The sequence below is a fragment of the Schistocerca americana genome, chromosome X, assembly GCF_021461395.2.
Source record: "Schistocerca americana isolate TAMUIC-IGC-003095 chromosome X, iqSchAmer2.1, whole genome shotgun sequence".
Classification (NCBI taxonomy): domain Eukaryota; kingdom Metazoa; phylum Arthropoda; class Insecta; order Orthoptera; family Acrididae; genus Schistocerca; species Schistocerca americana.
Genome location: NC_060130.1, coordinates 714,291,029 through 714,309,259, shown reverse-complemented (window position 1 = coordinate 714,309,259; position 18,231 = coordinate 714,291,029). Strand labels below are relative to the sequence as shown.

Sequence of the window (18,231 nt, the reverse complement as noted above, 5' to 3'; positions counted from 1 at the left end):
GGAAAAGTCCATGGATATTGCTGGCAGTTGGTTTAAATTTGTGATCCGCAGTGCATAGTGTCTTCCTGCTTTCACAACTTCGTTGAAAAGGTGACTCCTTGATGTGCCCTTGGTTATTGTGCTTATCAAATTTCAGTCAAACCATGAACTTATATTGACTAAAATAGATGAGATGGACAAAGATTAGTAACAGAGTGTTTTTATTATCTACCTCATTCATTTTTAGAATCATTGAAGAGACTGCTTGAACTGAGTGGCATGAAAGTACTGTGCTCATGTGGCTGTAGCTGGATGTGAATTTAATTTGAAAAATGTTGCCTGGGACAGCCACATTATTGGCGGTGGAGACCGTCAATAAATTCAGAATATAAGGGAGTGCATTCTCTGCCAGCTACCTTACTTGGCGTTGTAGCGTGCTGGCTTTTGAAGCTCTGCCGGAAGAGAGACAAGTTTTACCAACAAACTACAGTCAAAATAAAATAGGAACATTTATTGTGGATTTGACATGTGAAAAAGTTTTGATGTAAATTTCAACTTGCCACTTGATGTACACTGAACAGGTTCATTGCATGCAGGGCTATAAAGGATGAAGAAGTTTCATCACAGCTTAATTGTTATGGTCAGAAAATTCTCCAAAAACCAATTAACAGACAAAATCTAATAATAGCTCATTAATTAGATGGACTGTATGTAATGGCATAAATAGCTTCCACAGTCAGATATTATTAATCAGTATTTCAAATAATTTTAGGAAAATTAATTGCATTTTAACATTGCTTAGAGGTTCAAAATCTATAATTAAACACACACTGAATGTTCAGGAGTCAAAATTGAGTTGATGTAAAATAAAATCTAAATTTAAAAAATAAGCATTTGGGCAGATAGGGTATTATGACCTATAATCATTTGACTGTTTCACAAACTCTCAGATAATTGGAAAAGAAATAGGTACGTCAAGTGTTCTAACAAATTTCCTGCAGAGTTTCACATTGCGTTTGTGGCAAAATAAGTCCCCTCCATACCTCACGTTTAGCTCAAACGTCTCTTGTAAGACATGATTAAGGAGGAGGAGGAAAGGGGGCAGGGGATGGTATCTCTCCAAAACTTAGAGCAGATTAAAGAAATCACACTCGTGTAAATGCCATTCCTAATTTTTTTCCCCAAATATGATATCTTGCAAATGGTATTGATGAATATACAGGTTCCATCCATCCAGTATATCTGAAAGGAACTAAGCACCATATCACAGGGTCAACTGATCACATGTATACAAGCACAGAGAGTATTTTCTTAAATAGGTAATTGATTTGGACATTTTTTCCTGAATAGAACCCAATACACGATCTTGGATGGCAAGAATTCATCATAAATTTATCAAAATCTATAAATGGTGTGCCTTAATACGAGGAGTGTCATTCACAGTTGCTATTCATGATATATAAAAATTACTGTTCGATAGCGTCACATACTCCATCATGTTCATTTGTGATGATGCATATATTTGGTGATGTGTCACTTGAAACAGACATAACCATCAAACATCTAGCAGTATGCATGCAGAGCAATTTAAATTGGAACAACCATACAAATAAAGTTTTAGAAAAGGCAGATGCGAGACTGAGATTCATTGGAAGAACAGAAGTGAAGTTCAGTCACGAAGGAGGCAACCTACAATGCCCAAATTCAACCAGTTCTTGACTGTTGCTCCGCATTGTGGTACATTTACCTGGTGGAATTTACAGAGGAGATGTAGAATATCCAAAGAACAGCAGTGTGCTTTGTTACAGGTTCATTTAATAATCATAAGAGTATTTCAAGGATGCTCATCAAACATTAAAGGAAAATCTGGTGATTTTAGGGTACAGTGTTAGCTGTGTGCTTCTGCATTCATTTACTAGATTAATTGCCTAGACATATTATTATAGAATGATATCATGAGGAATGCACCCAAATCATCAGTTGTAGATGTGATTGATTGGAAAAGCCTTTATGTATTAGGAGAGTTCAGGTCACTGATGGCAGAGGACATGGGCACATTTCAGTGGTGCCAGTTGAGTCTATCAGTAGATCTGGTTTCACTGGGAATTCCCTGCACCTCAATAGGTTTGGGAAGCGGAGGCTGGAAAAGCTTATAGGTCACAGTTTAATGGGTGGTGGTGGGATCATTCATGGAAAAATTCCTGTAGTGGTCGGTGTTAGAGCTGCACCTTTTTTAGATTGAAGTCAGCTGATAGGTATACCTGCTTAAAGGAAGTCCCTCTAACAAAGGGCTCACCTTCAGAGGACGTCATGTTTCTAAGTAGAGAAGGAATTAGCATGTTTCATCCAAATATAAGAGGTATTAGAGATATAGTTAATGAACTGAAATTACAATGAAATGAACACCCTTAGCTGCTTACTGGTTGATATACGTCAACGGGGACAGATGAAAATGTGTGCCCCAACCGGGACTCGAACCCGGGATCTCCTACTTACATGGCAGACGCTCTATCCATCTGAGCCACCGAGGACACAGAGGATAGCGCGACTGCAGGGATTTATCTCTGGCATGCCTCCCGCAAAACCCACATTCTCAATGTATTGTCCCGCACTACATTCGTAGTGGCCCGCTTATAGATGTTGACTCTGAAATTATTGGTATATCAGAACACCACTTAAATAATTTGACAATTTGGAGGCTTCCTTTACCAGGATACAGATTAGCTGGCTGTTTTTCGAGGAGTCCCTTGCGGGGTGGGGGAGTGGCCATGTACGTAAAAAAAAAAAAACAGTATTCCACTTAAGTCCTTAGATGTTTCATGGTAGATGGGCATTCTGTTAGTAATAGGGTGAATGGCATTTCAGACCATGATGCACAAATTTTAACACTAAAACACTTTTGTACTCAGTCAAATGTCTCATATAATTACAGACTATGTAGGAAAGTTAATCCAGCAGCAATGGAGAGTTCTTTAAACCTCATCAAGGAACAAGAGTGGCAAGATGTTTATAGTGCCCATAACATAGATGACAAATATAATGCTTTCCTTAACACATTTCTCATGCTCTTTGAGAGTTGCTTTCCATTAGAACATTCTAAATGTGGTACTAGCAGTAAAAGGCAGCCCGGGTGGCCGACAAGTGGGATAAGGATATCATGTAGAACAAAGCAGGAATTATATCTACATCTACAGCTACATGGTTACTCTGCAATTCACACATAAGTGCCTGCCAGAGGGTTCATCGAACTGTTTTCATACTACTTCTCTATCATTCCAATCTTGAATGGTGCATGGGAAAAAGGAACACCTAAATCTTTCCATTCTCTTATTTTATTATGATGATCATTTCTCCCTATGTAGGTGGGTGTCAACAAAATATGTTCACATTCAAAAGAGGAAGTTAGTTGGTGATAGAAATTTTGTAAATAGATCTCGCCGCAAAGAAAACTACCTTTGTTTCAGTGACTGCCACCCCAACTCGTGTATCATATCAGTGACACACTCACCCCTATTGCGTGATAACATGAAACGAGCTGCCCTTCTTTGCACTTTTTCGATGTCCTCCGTCAATCCTAACTGATAAGGATCCCATACCGCATACTGCGCCGCAGTATTCCAGCAGAGGATGGACAAGTGTAATGTAGGCTGTATCCTTAGTGGGTTTGTCACATCTTCTAAGTGTTCTGACAACAAAGCGCAGTCTTTGTTTCGCCTTCCCCACAGTATTATCTATGTGGTCTTTCCAATTTAAGTTGCTCGTAATTCTAATTCCTAGGAATTTAGTCGAATTGACAGTCCTTAGATTTGTGCGATTTATCATATATGCAAAATTTATCAGATTTCTTTTAGTACCCATGTGGATGACCTCAAACTTTTCTTTGTTTAGTGCCAATTGCCACTTTTTGCACCACACAGAAATTCTCTCTAAATCATTTTGTAATTGGAATTGATCATCTGATGATTTTACTAGATGCCAAATTACAGCGTCATCTGCAAACAATCTAAGGGGGCTGCTCAGATTATCACCTAGATCATTTATGTAAATCAGGAACAGCAGAAGGCCTGTTACACTACCTTGAGGAATGCCAGACATCACTTCTGTTCTACTTGATGATTTACTTTCTATCACTGTGAACTGTGACCTCTCTGAGAGGAAACCACGAATCCAGTCACACAACTGAGACGATACTCCATATCCGCACAATTTGATTAATAGTCGCTTGTGATGAGTGGTATCAAAAGCCTTCTGAACATCTAGGAATATGGAATTGATTTGAGATTCCTTGTCGACAGCAATCATTACTTCATGGGAGTAAAGAGCTAGCTGTGTTGTACAAGAACAATGTTTTCAGAATCCGTGTTGGTTATGTATCAATAAGTCATTTTCTTCAGGGTGATTCGTAATGTTCAAGTACAGTATATGCTCCAAAATCCTACTGCAAATTGAGGTCAGTGATATGGGTCTGTAATTCAATGGGTTACTCCTATTTCCTTTCTTGAGTATTGGTGTGACCTGTGCTGCTTTCCAGTTTTTAGGAACAGACTTTTCGTCAAGTTAGCCATTGTATGTGATAGCTAAGAAAGGCGCTATTGTGTCTGCATACTCTGAAGGGAACCTGATTGGTATACCATCTGGACTGGAAGACTTGCCTTTCTTAAGTGATTTGAGTTGTTTCGTAACACCTAAGATACCTACTTTAATGTCACTCATGCTAACGGCTGTTCTGGTTTTGAATTCTGGAATATTTACTTCATCTTCTTTAGTGAAGGAATTACGGGAAACTGTATTTAGTAACTCTGCTTTAGTGACTCCATCATTGGTAACATTTCCATTGCTATTGCTCAGTGATGGTATAAACTGTTTTTTGCCACTGGTGTACTTTACATATGACCAGAATCTCTTTGATTTTTCTACCATATTTTGAGACAATGTTTCATTGGGGAAACTATTAAAAGCATCTCGCATTGACATCCGCACTAAATTTTGAGCTTCTGTGAAACTTATGTTAGGAGTAGTCACAGTCAGGCTACAGTAGCCCATGACAAACACTACTGTAGGGTGCTTAAAATGTACTTCTATGATGATAAGTTGAAGAGAAGTAACTTACAGCATCTTTGAGTGAAGGCTTATGAGGAGTGAGATAATGCACAATGCTCTCAATCAAGAGTTATCTACCTCTACATTTATACTCCACAAGCCACCCAACGGTGTGTGGCGGAGGGCACTTTACATGCCACTGTCATTACCTCCCTGTCCTGTTCCAGTTGCATATGGTTTGCAGGAAGAACGACTGCCAGAAAACCTCTGTGAGTGCTCGAATCTCTCTAATTTTACATTCGTGATCTCCTCGGGAGGTATAAGTAGGGGGAAGCAATATATTCGATACCTGTAATATATTCGCTGAAATTTTCTAATGCTGCAGCTTCTCTGTATACTACAGCATCATTTGCGAAAAGCCGCATGGAACTTCCGACACTATCAACTAGGTCATTTATATATATTGTGAAAAGCAATGGTCCCATAACACTCCTCTGTGGCATGCCAAAGGTTGCTTTATGTCGCACCTCACTTTCAGGAGGAGTTCCCATAGAGCGAGTTGAGCCTAATGCTTTTGAGCCACAGCATGTCGTACCTCGCAATCTTCATTGGATCTTGAGACTGCATAATCCTCAGTCTTTTATCTATTCTGGTGTATTCAGAAAGACTTGACTGTTTTCTAGATAGTTTTATTCATAAACAAAAAAATCAAAATTTAACAAGCAGGCACCCAAATCACAGAGCAAACTAAATAAATTCATTTTTCCTAGCCGAGAAGTCAAATATAAATAAAACATATTGAAAGAAGCAAAGCAATTTTGTGAAATTTTTAGTGCACAAAGCAAAATCAGTATACCTGTGTACCCTAGCTTTGCAGACACCTTTATACAAAATTTTAAATTAAAATATCTTTTTTTTGTGTGTTTTGATTTTGATGAAATAAAGTCTATATGTTGCCCCAAGCTATTCTCAAGTTACCTATGAAAACTCCATGAAAATTCCTATAGTAGTTTTGGAGGTTAGCGTGTTCAGACAGAGACAGACACAACAGTTTTGCAATTTTATTATTAGTAGAGATTATTCGTCAAAATTATTCTTACTTTACTCTTAATGATTTTCTGTTTTTCTCCACATTCTATGTTCTTTCCTCCCTTTGATATTAAATAATTCCCTGATCTTCAGTGAATGAGCATTATTTTTCTTTTTTGTTAGAAATTTAATATTATTTTAGAGAACAACAAAATAAATTTGCAACTTTAAAAGTTGTGCAGAGTTGGTGTAGGTTGTCTGAAGTATTTTATATGAACAATTAATTTCTATCATAGATTAAGTATTTTGAATGCCAGTTTCATATATGTCACCTAGGTAAAAGCAAGAATGTTTCAGAATCATTGTAGTTTGCTGATGCAAAGAAGGGACATACTTTTAATTTTGTTGTTTTGAATGAATATTCTCTATTAATTTCTGTACTATATAATTTTCATTCTTTTTTTCAGTCACTGCATTCTATGTTGAATGCCCATCTAAAAACATATGCCTAAATGCATCTATATGGACCAAATCCAACTTCTCAGGCATGTCAATAGGAGCAAATATGATTGGAGAGATAAATCTTTACCTAGGCGTGCATAAGGAAAAATATACATTTTCACTGCCAGCTGTATATGCACGGTCTATACTCTCTGTACCTTGGGTTGAACTGGGTGGCAAAGTAACTCTAACTTCCAGCTCTGGCTTCTCAGCCAACATCATTTTCCATACAAAGGTAAGTGGTCAATGATATTTGAGATATTTTTCACCCTTGTACTAAACACCTGAGCAGCATAACATACTGTGTACCGAGCAAGGTGGCGCAGTGGTTATCACACTGGACTCGCATTCGGGAGGACGACGGTTCAATCCCATCTCCGGCCATCCTCATTTAGGTTTTCCGTGATTTCCCTAAATTGTTTAAGGCAAATGCCGGGATGGTTCCTTTGAAAGGGCACGGCCGATTTCCTTCCCAATCCTTCCCTAACCCGAGCTTGCGCTCCGTCTCTAATGACCTCGTTGTCGACGGGACGTTAAACACTAACCACCACCACCATACTGTGTAAATGCTTTGTGAGAGTTGGCATTTTTTTGTAATTAAACTTTGAACAAGCAAGTAGTGAAGGAATCCAAATAAAAATTTGGAGAAGGAATTAAAGCTCAATGAGAATAAATAAACACTTTGAGGTTTGCCAATGACAATGTAATTCTAAGTAGTAATGGGTACATCAGTCAGTCAGTCACAGTCATGTTTACTTCATTTCTAGGTTTCGGTCACTGTTTGGCCATGGTTTGTGCCACATAGTGACTGAAATCTAAATATGAAATAAACCTCTTCAATGTGACTCAGTGACCAAAATCTAGCTTCGAAATGAACATCATCGCAACTGGTTGCTGTACCCTTTACTACTTCAAATGAATACAGTCATTGGGCACAACAGTTTCCCTGTGGAATCAGGCATTGTAATTCAGTTAGAGACAGCAAAGGATTTGAAAATGAACAGGATGGATGCTGTCGTGGAAGTAAGATATAAGATGAACATTAACAAAAGCAAAACAAGGGTAATGGAATGTTGTCAAATTAAATCAGGCAGTGCTGAGGGAAGTAGATTAGGAAATGAGACACTAAAATAGATGATGACTTTTGTAATCTGGGTGATAAAATAATGATGACGACGGAAGTAAAGAGGAAACAAAATGTAGACTGACAGTCACAAGAACACAGTTTCTTAAAAAGAGAAATTTGTTAACATCGAATATAGAGTCAATTGTTTGGAAGTCTTTTTCTGAAGGCATTTGTCTGAAGGGTAACATTGTATCTAACAGTAATGATTAATATGTTCAATAAAACATGAAGTTGTAACTGCCATATGCTTCACATCTCCTGTGCAGCAAGCTACATAAATTTAAGTATTAACTGTGTTTTCCTTACTTGTTACTTCTTTTTCCATGTGTTTTTGCTTTTAGGAAGCTTTAATTTTCGATTACTAGTAATAGTGTTCCATAGATTTCGAGTTTGTTTTGAATACAGTACAGAGACAGTTAGTTCTTATTTTCATTGTTTCCGGCAAGAAGTGTCTGGTAACCACAGTTTAGTCAGCTATCAGCCACCTTTAGTGAATTAGCAGCCTAGTTAAAAGTTGATTACTTAACTCTCTACAGTAAATTGTTGATTTCTTAGGATGGATAGGATGTGTGACTGCTGTGTACGGACATAGGAGGAGCTGGCCACTGTTCACGAACAGCTGAATGTGCTGATGGCCACGGTCAGCCGTCTTCAGGCTGCTACCTCGGAGTGTAGCGGCAGTGGGGAGTCACATGGTACACCCGGTCCCTGCTGTCGAGACATCTTCGCGGGTACTGGGCGATGCTGGACCACCCTCTCCCCAAGGGGAGTGGTGGGTTCAAACGCATTCACATCGCACAAGGCGGAGGGTCAATGTGGAGGCTGGTCATGTGGCATCGCCCGCTCTGCCTGTGAGTGGACATGTGGCTGCTCCTTCAGCAAGGTCCGAGCAGGCACACGAGGGGAGGGGTTTATTAGTGATTGGTAGCTCCAATGTTAGGCGGGTGATGGAGCCCCTTAGGAAAATAGCGGAAAGGTCGGGGAAGAAGGCCAGTGTTCACTCTGTCTGCTTGCTGGGGGTCTCATTGGTGAAGCCCTGGCAGTGGCGATAGAGAGCACTGGTGTACCCGACTGCAAATTGTTGCTCATGTTGGCACCAATGACTCCTGCCGTCTGGGTTCAGAAGCCATCCTCAGTTCAGTCAGGCGGTTGGCGAAGTTGGTGAAGGTGGATAGCCTTGCTCATGGGGTGGAATCTGAGCTAAATATTTGTAGTGTCATTACCAGAACCGATCGTGAGCCTCTGTTTTGGAGCCAAGTGGAATGCTTAAACCAGAGGCTCAGACAATATCGAGTGGAAGGCTTAAACCAGAAGCTCAGAAGATTCTGTGGAGATCTGGGGTGCAAATTTCTTGACCTCCGCTATCGGGTGGAGAAATGTAGGATCCCCCTGAATAGGTCAGGTGTGCACTACATGCAGGAAGAGGCTACAAGGGTAGCAGAGTATGTGTGGAGTGCACATGTGGGTTTTTCAGGTTAGAGAATTCCCTCCCTAGGCCCGACAAGACACTACCTGAGATGCGACAAGGTAGCAGTAGGCAAAGCACAACAGAGAATGACAATATTAATGTGGTAATAGTAAACTACAGGAGCATCTATATAAATATCCCAGAACTGCTCTCATTAATAAATGGTCACAATGTCCACATAGTACTAGGGATGGAAAGTTGGCTGAAATCAGACGTATACCGAAGAGACAGGGTGGACAGTGAAGGGGGAGGCGTGTTTATAGCTATAAAAAGTGCAATAGTATCAAAGGAAATTGACAGAGATCCAAAATGTGAAATAATTTGGGTGAAGGTCATGATTAAAGCAGACTCAAACGTGGTAATTGGAGTCTCTATAGGCCCCCTGGCTCAGCAGCTGTTGTCGCAGAACACCTGAAGGAAAATTTGGAAAATATTTCAAGTAGATTTCCCGACCATGTTATAGTTTTGGGTGGAGATTTTAATTTACCAGATATAGACTGGGAGACTCAAACATTTATAACGGGTGGCAAGGACAAAGAATCCGGTGATTTTTAAGTGCATTATCTGAAAACTACCGTGAGCAGTTAAACAGAGAACCGACTCATGGTGATAACATATTAGACCTTCTGGTGACAAACAGACCCGAACTATTTGAAACAGTTAACAGTAGGAAGATTTTTCTGTTTAGCAAAAGTGACAAAAAGCAGATTTCAGAGTACTTGACGGCTCAACACAAAAGGTTTATCTTGAGTATAAATAGTGTCGAGGATCAGTGGACAAAGTTAAGAACCATCGTACAATATGCATTAGATAAGTATAACAATCGTAAGAGATGGAAAAGAGCCACCATGGTACAACAACTGAGTTAGAAAACTGCTGCAGAAGCAAAGGGAACTTCATAGCAAACATAAACATAGCCAAAGCCTTGCAGACAAACAAAAATTACACGAAGCGAAATGTAGTGTGAGGAGGGCTATGCAAGAGGTGTTCAACAAATTCGAAAGTAAAGTTCTATGTACTGACTTGGCAGAAAATCCTAAGAAATTTTGGCCTTATGTCAAAGTGGTAGGTGGATCAAAAGAAAAGGTCCAGACACACTGTGACCAAAATGGTACTGAAACAGAGGATGACAGACTAAAGGCCAAAATACTAAATGTCTTTTTCCAAAGCTTATTCACAGAGGAAGATTGCACTGTAGTTGCTTCTCTAGATTGTCGCACAAATGACAAAATGGTAGCTATCGAAATAGATGACAGAGGGATAGAAAAACAATTAAAATTGCTCAAAAGAGGAAATGCCTCTGGACCTGATGGGATACCAATTCGATTTTACACAGAGTACGCGAAAGAACTTGCTCCCCTTCTTGCAGCGGTGTACCATAGGTCTCTAGAAGAGTGTAGCGCTCCAAAGTATTGGAAAAGGGCACAGGTCATCCCCGTTTTCAAGAAGGGACGTTGAACAGATGTGCAGAACTATGGACCTATATCTCTAACGTTGATCAGTTGTAGAATTTTGGAACATGTATTATGTTCGAGTATAATGACTTTTCTGGAGACTGTAGGAATCAGCATGGGTTTCATGTGAAACCCAGCTGATGCTATTCATCCATGAGACTCAGAGGGCCATAGACACGGGTTCCCAGGTAGATGCCATGTTTCTTGACTTCCACAAGGTGTTTGATACAGTTCCCCACAGTCATTTAATGAACAAAGTAAGAGCATATGGACTATCAGACCAATTGTGTGATTGGATTGAAGCGTTCCTAGATAACAGAACGCAGCATGTCATTCCCAATGGGGAGAAGTCTTCCGAAGTAAGAGTGATTTCAGGTGTGCTGCAGGGGAGTGTCGTAGGACTGTTGCTAGCATATCGTTAGCATACATACCTGGATTATCTCTTCAGTTAATGCTAACATAATTTCTCTCATATGCCTTTCAGCAATGTGCACGACTGCATTATTGATAGTAATTTGCCTCCATTTGTGGGCTATAAGTGTAACAATTGATTGCAATAGACGGTCATTTTTACTGTCAGGTAGCATAGGCCAGCTGTCATATTGTGGCTGTACAATTGGTAATTCAGGTAAATGCAATAGAAAAGACTATGTACTTGTATTTTTTATTTGTGTCAAGTGAGCAGATAATCTAACAAAGGGTACAATTACATTACAGCTCAAACTGTTATATGGAAGTCCACTGCCAGTTGAAGTGACCATTACAGTGTACCATTAGCTTTTACCAGCGGATGTGAACAGCAGACCGTGCACCACTGTGACCATATAAGACAAGGGGCTGTCTTTATTTCTGTTAGGAAAAGAGCAATTTTGCAATTGCTGATACCAGCATGTATTTTTTAAAGTGGAGCACTTGTAATAATTTATGTGAATGCTAGACTGAAGGTCACACTGTGCCCCATAACAGAATGGGTTTGGCACTCCTTTTTCCTTTGTAACAATCAAGATTTCTTTTGTCTGCCAAACAATGTGCTTTTGTGCAAATGTCCAGGCTACTTGAAAAATGTGGAGATAGTAACACTCACCCCTGTTGAGTGATATACAGTAGATTGTCCAGCCGTTCAAACATTATATCAGAACTTGAAGGAGGGTTTTGGAATGGCAGACTGCCAACAATATTGATAAAGTAAACAGAATATAGCATCTCATTTCAATTGATTGGCAACAATGTGCAAAGATACAGCAGCTCAAGTAGTTGAATGCACCAGTGAGGCTGTCACCAGTTTGGGGCATGTCAGTAGAGTTACTACCACAAAACAATAACATAAAAATGCACAAACACAAAGTGCTAAAACATAAAAAAGGATTCCTGTGACTGAGTTGGATTTAAAATGGAATAATGGTATGTCCCATGAAAAACATTTGGCAGCAAATATGGATGTTGGTGGTTACCTGTAGTAGGTAAAGGCAAATGGGTATCGTGGTTCAGTGATCGTAAACATGTGTGACCTCACACTCAAACACTCCACTGAACGATCACAGATTGGACACCATCTGTAATATAATGAAAGGAAACAGGTCAACATCAGGGTATGCCCATTGTTGTACGGAATATGCTTAAAATTCTGTTATAGTCGACACTCGAGAGAAATGGCAGTTGTAACAGGATTCGCAGGATCTGGTCACTTCTTGGCTCTAACAATGAATCAGCAAAATTTGTGATATAACAGAGAAATGTAGAAATTCTCCCTTAAGCAAACAGTTCACATAGGCTTACAGAGCTTGTATTGAACTAGAGCTCACGAAGTTTATACAGAATACATTGATTAACCCCTCAAGCTTGTCGCTGCCTTCCACCTGATAGCACCTGCAGTGTGACATCTATTGTGCATGTCTGTGAGTGCTATATCCCTCCTATAATGCAAATACTATATCTAATAAAGTACTGGAAATAACATTCTGGAAAAATAGGGTAAACTCTTGAAACCAAAAGGATTTAGCAGAGTATATCACTTTAAGCACAAATAGTTTTAATTGTGTTATAAAAATTAATTGTTTATAAGATATTTTGAGTGTGATAACACTCGAAGCATGGCACAATACGCAGTGCTGAGTTTACAGGACAAGTGTTGCATCTGTGATGTCTCTCTTCTTTTCCGTTTTGTTGCACACAGCACATATTTCCTAAGGCCTACTCTTCTGTTGCTGGATTTTCTTCTGGGAAGTGTATACCAGACAATCGGTGATGGCTAGTGACAATGTCAGAGGGCCTTCTTTGCTTCTGGTCGATGGCTCTGTGGTGATAATTAGTTATGAGCTCATTTGTCAGCTTCATCTAACTACATCTAACAAATTTTCACACAAATTTAACATCACCTTTGTTGACAGAAGATCATCATCTTTTGTTATTTGGCAGTTAAGACCAGTATCTCTTCCAGTGTATAAAATAAAGTTCCATGATACCAATTCTTGTCATACAGTTCGAAAAATGTCATCCCAAAGTGTGCTGCTTTCAAAGGTATATACTGCTTCCACTAGAGTCTCCCTTTCCAAAGTAACAATGATCAACACTTATATTATTTCCTGGCTCATAAACTGTCTGAAATCTTGATTTCAAGTGCTTTATCAGAGGCATAATTTTATAAATGTTTTGACTGCCATGTACGTGTTTGTGATCTCTGTTGTCAGCAAAATGTAGGAATCTTGGCAGGAGATTAAATCTTTCTTCACTCATAACATTAGGGAAGAAGAGCATTTCTAGCTTGTTATTTCTGCTGAAATGCATGTTAGCTGATCTTTTAGACACTATCTCCCTCAGTAAAACTAGAAATGGAGCTAAGAGAACTCTGACTCCATAAACATCAGTTGGAAACCACTTTGCAAATTACCATTTTTTCAGAGAAAATATTTTTTCACTTTCCTTGTGTAAGAAAACTTTTCACATATTTGTTTCTTTGACAATCATTGCTATTATTTCACTGTCAACAAACAGTTCAGAGTAAGCTAATGGCCCGGAATTACCAGGAATTTGGAGTTTCAGCCTACCATCAGCAGTGCTTGATGTAAATGGACTTGGTGCAGAAATTCTGTCACATTCCTTCCAGTCAGGTGAGGCTGTACCCCATTAAAAGTCACAGAATTTTATCTTTAGTCAGCCAAACCATTGTACACAACCTGCGAAAAATTCTCACACGCTCAAAGACAAAAACGTCTGTAATCCATGCAAATAACAAATGCAGTCTCCATCAACATGAAGCCAAGGAACGTATAACATTGCCATCTAATGGCTGTCTTTCAAACTGCATTGGCAGAGAGGAAAAATGTATTCAAAAAGTTCAGACAGCAAATGACGTCGCGCACACTGAGCGAGTGGTTGGCTGTGGACGACATATGTCGTCATACACACTTGAGGGGTTAAATTGTTCTTCAAAAAACATGGGATTTTAGGTAAATTGACATATGTACAAGTAAGCATAAAGTACAAAATTGAAAATTTTCATGAAAGTAGGAAAATTAGGATAACGTCATTCAGAGTTGTACTGAGGTAACAGTCGTGATCAGCTATCCAGGCTCTTAGTACCCTTGGCAGTCTGGCACATTGTGCACCATGCGATGTTGCTCACTATGTGACGAACCAGGAACGGGTGTCTACAAAAGAGAAATAATGTGTACGGTAATTGAGGTCACTGTTCCTTCCAAGAAGGACTCTGGTCCTAATTAATCCATTTGGGCACTGACTAAGTAAGATAAAAAACATTTTCTTGCAGTTCATAGTAACATTAACCGCAAAAAAGAAAAGAAATAAAGAGTAGATAAAATAACATGTGCTAGAATTACTGTGGGAATCTTTGGTAGTTAAGATAGTAACATGAACTTTCATAAATTTGTGGACTTGGAGTGTCTGGAGCGGGGGGGGGGGGGGGGGGGGGTGCTTACTTTTGGTACAGAGAATATGAATTAAAACATATTTGATCACAGGATGTGATGGGACCATCATAGCTTGATCCTTTAAAAGGCCCTTTGATTAACTGAGAGAGATATGTTAACCCTGTGTTGAAATATATAAGCATTGTTACAGGCTTGACCAGATTATATAAAGTTAGGTCAGCATTAACATGTAGCATTTCAACATGAAGTTTGCTAAGTAACGTTAAAGATGTGGTCAGTTTTACAACTTGTGTTTACAATACAGGTAGCCTCTACCAGGTCTTGATCGAAACAGATCAAATGTTTGTCTGCACATCTGCGCTTAAAGGTGTCTGACTGGTGAACAACACAGTAAAATCGTAACCACAGTCAAGAAAACAAAATTTATATAATTCGCTAGAGTGCACTCAATGAAGGGACTGTGGATGTATCTAGCTGCAGGGTCCAGACATCCTGGAACAGCAATATGGGTTGGTGCTATATCCACAACACTAGATTAACTAAAATAGACTGTTTGTCATTGCTCAAAAAGGGGAAACATTTTTGATAGTGCGTTCAATAACTAAAATTAACTTTCTTAAGTACCTCGGTACTTCTGGGAATTGTCCAGTAATACTGCAAATAAAACATATGAAAGAAATGTTTCACATTTACCTATATATCATGCAAGTTATATAACGTAACTGCAACTAACTTCATGGGTAGGACTGTCATGACCTTACCCACTAGTACATGTGTGAAACATAATTAGCAAAATATCAGAAAATAGTAAATAGAAAGCATGGGAATTGCAGCACAAAATAACATGAAAACAATGAGGTAAATGCAACATAGGCACAACATAAGCTTGACTGCAAAGTGGCTTGAGCAGTGAACTCTCCAGTTCATGATATAGTAACCATTTCATTTAATCCTTCATATAATTTGACCTTAATCTAACACAATTGTTCTTTATTCCTTCTTTAAACTGAGTGAGCTACTGAAACCTCTGTGGTATATCTGGTGTTGATTCGATGCAAGGTTCCTGCAGATGGGGTACTTTTCTGTTTTCAGTACGTGATTTACTCACTGTGTGAAAATGGGAGTGAAACGATATTGCAATATAACCCAGTAACATGCTCATCAGGATTGTTCCCGTTGACTTACCTGCAGTGAAATACTGTCTCTTTTGGAGTTGGTTTGACAATATCATCATGCAGCGGTGCTCACTGATGATTGACTTATCTGCATTGACAATATTTGCTATGTAATACCTGCTTATCAGTTGGGTACAGTAATAAAACTATGTAAATTCTGTTACTTGTACTACCTCTGTATCATCTGTTATTCACTCATAATATTTGTGATATGCTTGAGTAGTGATTACCATGTTCAAAAGGTGGCTAAGCCTAGGTGGTCTTGGAGTAGTTAATATGTTTCTGCAACAGTATGAAGGTGATCAGCAAGGTGGCAAATGTGCAAGGACTGGAGTCACAACTTGTTTTGTACCCAGGCATACACATTGTAGATGCGTAATTGGACTGTATTTGGTCAGGACAATGGGGCACTTAAGTTAAATAAGGGACATACCATAAAATATGGCACATCTGATCACCCCCAATTACTTCCCAATAAGATAACTGGTAGCTTAAATAGTTGCTTCTTGTTGCAGTGGAGATGCAACAAAATATCGCCTAAAACATTTTTGAATGGAGCATTTCCCTCAAGAATGCTGTATCAAAATATTTTTGTTTATATTCATCCAGAAGACACAGGTAAAATTGATTTTTATCATGGTGCCATTGTGGATGCTTCTAGAGCCCGATTCTAGTAATAGATGATCATTTTGATATAGCATATATTATTAAATGTGAGCTCAAAAAATTGATAGAAATGTTAATATTTTTATAAATGAAAGCTGGATCCTGTGAAGATGGTTAGTTAAAAAGCCAGTGGTGTACTCTCTTTGTGTCCATTCCAGGAGCTGCAAACAAACTGACTCCATGAAATTCTCTGAATTTTTGTTGTTTGTGATAACCATCTCTGAAGACCTTGTAGTTGCTTAATTTCTGAATCATTTCACAAATTCTGATGGTACATTTGAACTTCTCTTGCCTTATCTTTTTACACAGATCATATTGTAACCAACTTTATTTCTTTCTAACCATGTGTCCACTTACTAAATCTAGTGATTATTTGTGTCAGGAATGTATTTGTCACTCAACAAACTGTGATGTGAGACTTCTCACTTGAGTTGAATGAACAGACTCTGCTTAAATACTATACGTGGTACGTGTGTATTGTAACTCAAGTTAAATATTAGTGTCAATGACTGATGAGTATGACTAGGATTTTTAGGACCTAAAAATCACGATAATATGCACAAAAAATAAGATATGACCAAAAATTTACAAAAATATGCACAGTAATATAAAAAGTATGATCTGACTATTAAAATGAGATCAAATTTCTGTTGCAAAATAAATTAGTAAGTCAGTTTATGATAATGAACTATTTATTTAAGAATAAACTGCAGATGAGAAGCAAGCTAAACTACTTAATTTGACATTGTTGTATGCTTTTTATTAACATTTTCAGAATATAGTTAACTTATGTTAATAAAAAGCATACTACATAAAATTCCATCATTCAGTGTGCTTCTCATCTCTGTGACATATGTTTTGTACATCCTCATTTTCACTTCAGTTTATGAACTCTCAGTTGCAATATACAGTGTACACCTTGGGTGAATTTCCAAATAAAAAAGATTTCCTATTGTCAGTAAACAAAGCTTTGTACATTGAAAAGCTTCTTTCTACTTTACCTGACTAAAGAGGAGCATATTTAAAGGGAAAATATCATTTCAGTCTAAATCTCAATGATTAAGAGAGAACATTTCACCAAACAAAATCACTGGAATGGAACACAATATATGATATCCTTCTTTTTTTCTGACACCTTTTCCATGTTCTTTGACACTTCTTTTTCAACTTTATTTTCACTTCTTCTGTTTGATTCATTAGTGGCATTTCTGATTGCTGCATACCAGTTATAGCACAGGGAATAAATCCAATATCTGATTTTCTGTTCAAAAGTTTGCCTGAAATTTCAGCAATGGACATTAATTCTTGGGCTAGTCCAATGGAAGTGGCTTCACTGCTAACAAATGAATCAGTTCTGCTTTTCACTGTGGTGATGTTCTGTCAGATAGTTGCAGGTATTAATCTCGAACCTCCATCTTATTGAAATAGGAGATGGTAGCAAGGAAATGTCTGGAGCTAGCAACTTAAATGCTACAACACATGGAGGGGCTTTCAAAAATACTTTCTTGAAACACACTATAAATTTGTCAGTATCACTCAGTTTACTATGAATGCAACTCAATGTAAGGTGTGAGCTAAACAAGTGACATGCATGGTGCTATTGTATGCAGTAATTCTTTGAGTGAATCGGCAGCTTTCACCATATAAGGTGCAACATACATTACGAAGAGAGGTACAGTGTCATGCTTAATGCCTTTATGCTGTATTGCACACACAGATCTGTCAAACAATTTTGTGATAGTAGAAAAATTTACTCTTTAGGGTTCTGTAGCTGTAAAAATGAAACCTGTGTAAAATCATTTTGTTGCCCATTTGTGTGAGTCTGTCTGTTCGTCCATCAGACTGTTATGACCACTTCTTCTCAGGAACGTGTAGCGGTATCAAGTTAAAATTTCCCTTGGTGGTG

The 18,231-nt window shown here is 38.5% G+C and overlaps 1 protein-coding gene and 1 non-coding gene across 3 annotated transcripts in view; one reads left to right on the top strand and one right to left on the bottom strand.

Annotated features, from left to right (window-relative positions):
• Positions 1 to 18,231, top strand: part of LOC124556666 (oxysterol-binding protein-related protein 11-like) — a 193,960-nt gene that overhangs the window by 133,337 nt on the left and 42,392 nt on the right. For both annotated transcript variants that reach the window (XM_047130635.1, XM_047130636.1), the window contains one exon: positions 6,516 to 6,784. In XM_047130635.1, the coding sequence (XP_046986591.1) occupies positions 6,516 to 6,784 (269 nt within the window). The remainder of the gene's footprint in view (positions 1 to 6,515; positions 6,785 to 18,231) is intronic.
• On the bottom strand, positions 2,437 to 2,510 carry Trnat-ugu. Its single transcript has one exon. It is a non-coding gene; the product is annotated as a tRNA-Thr (tRNA).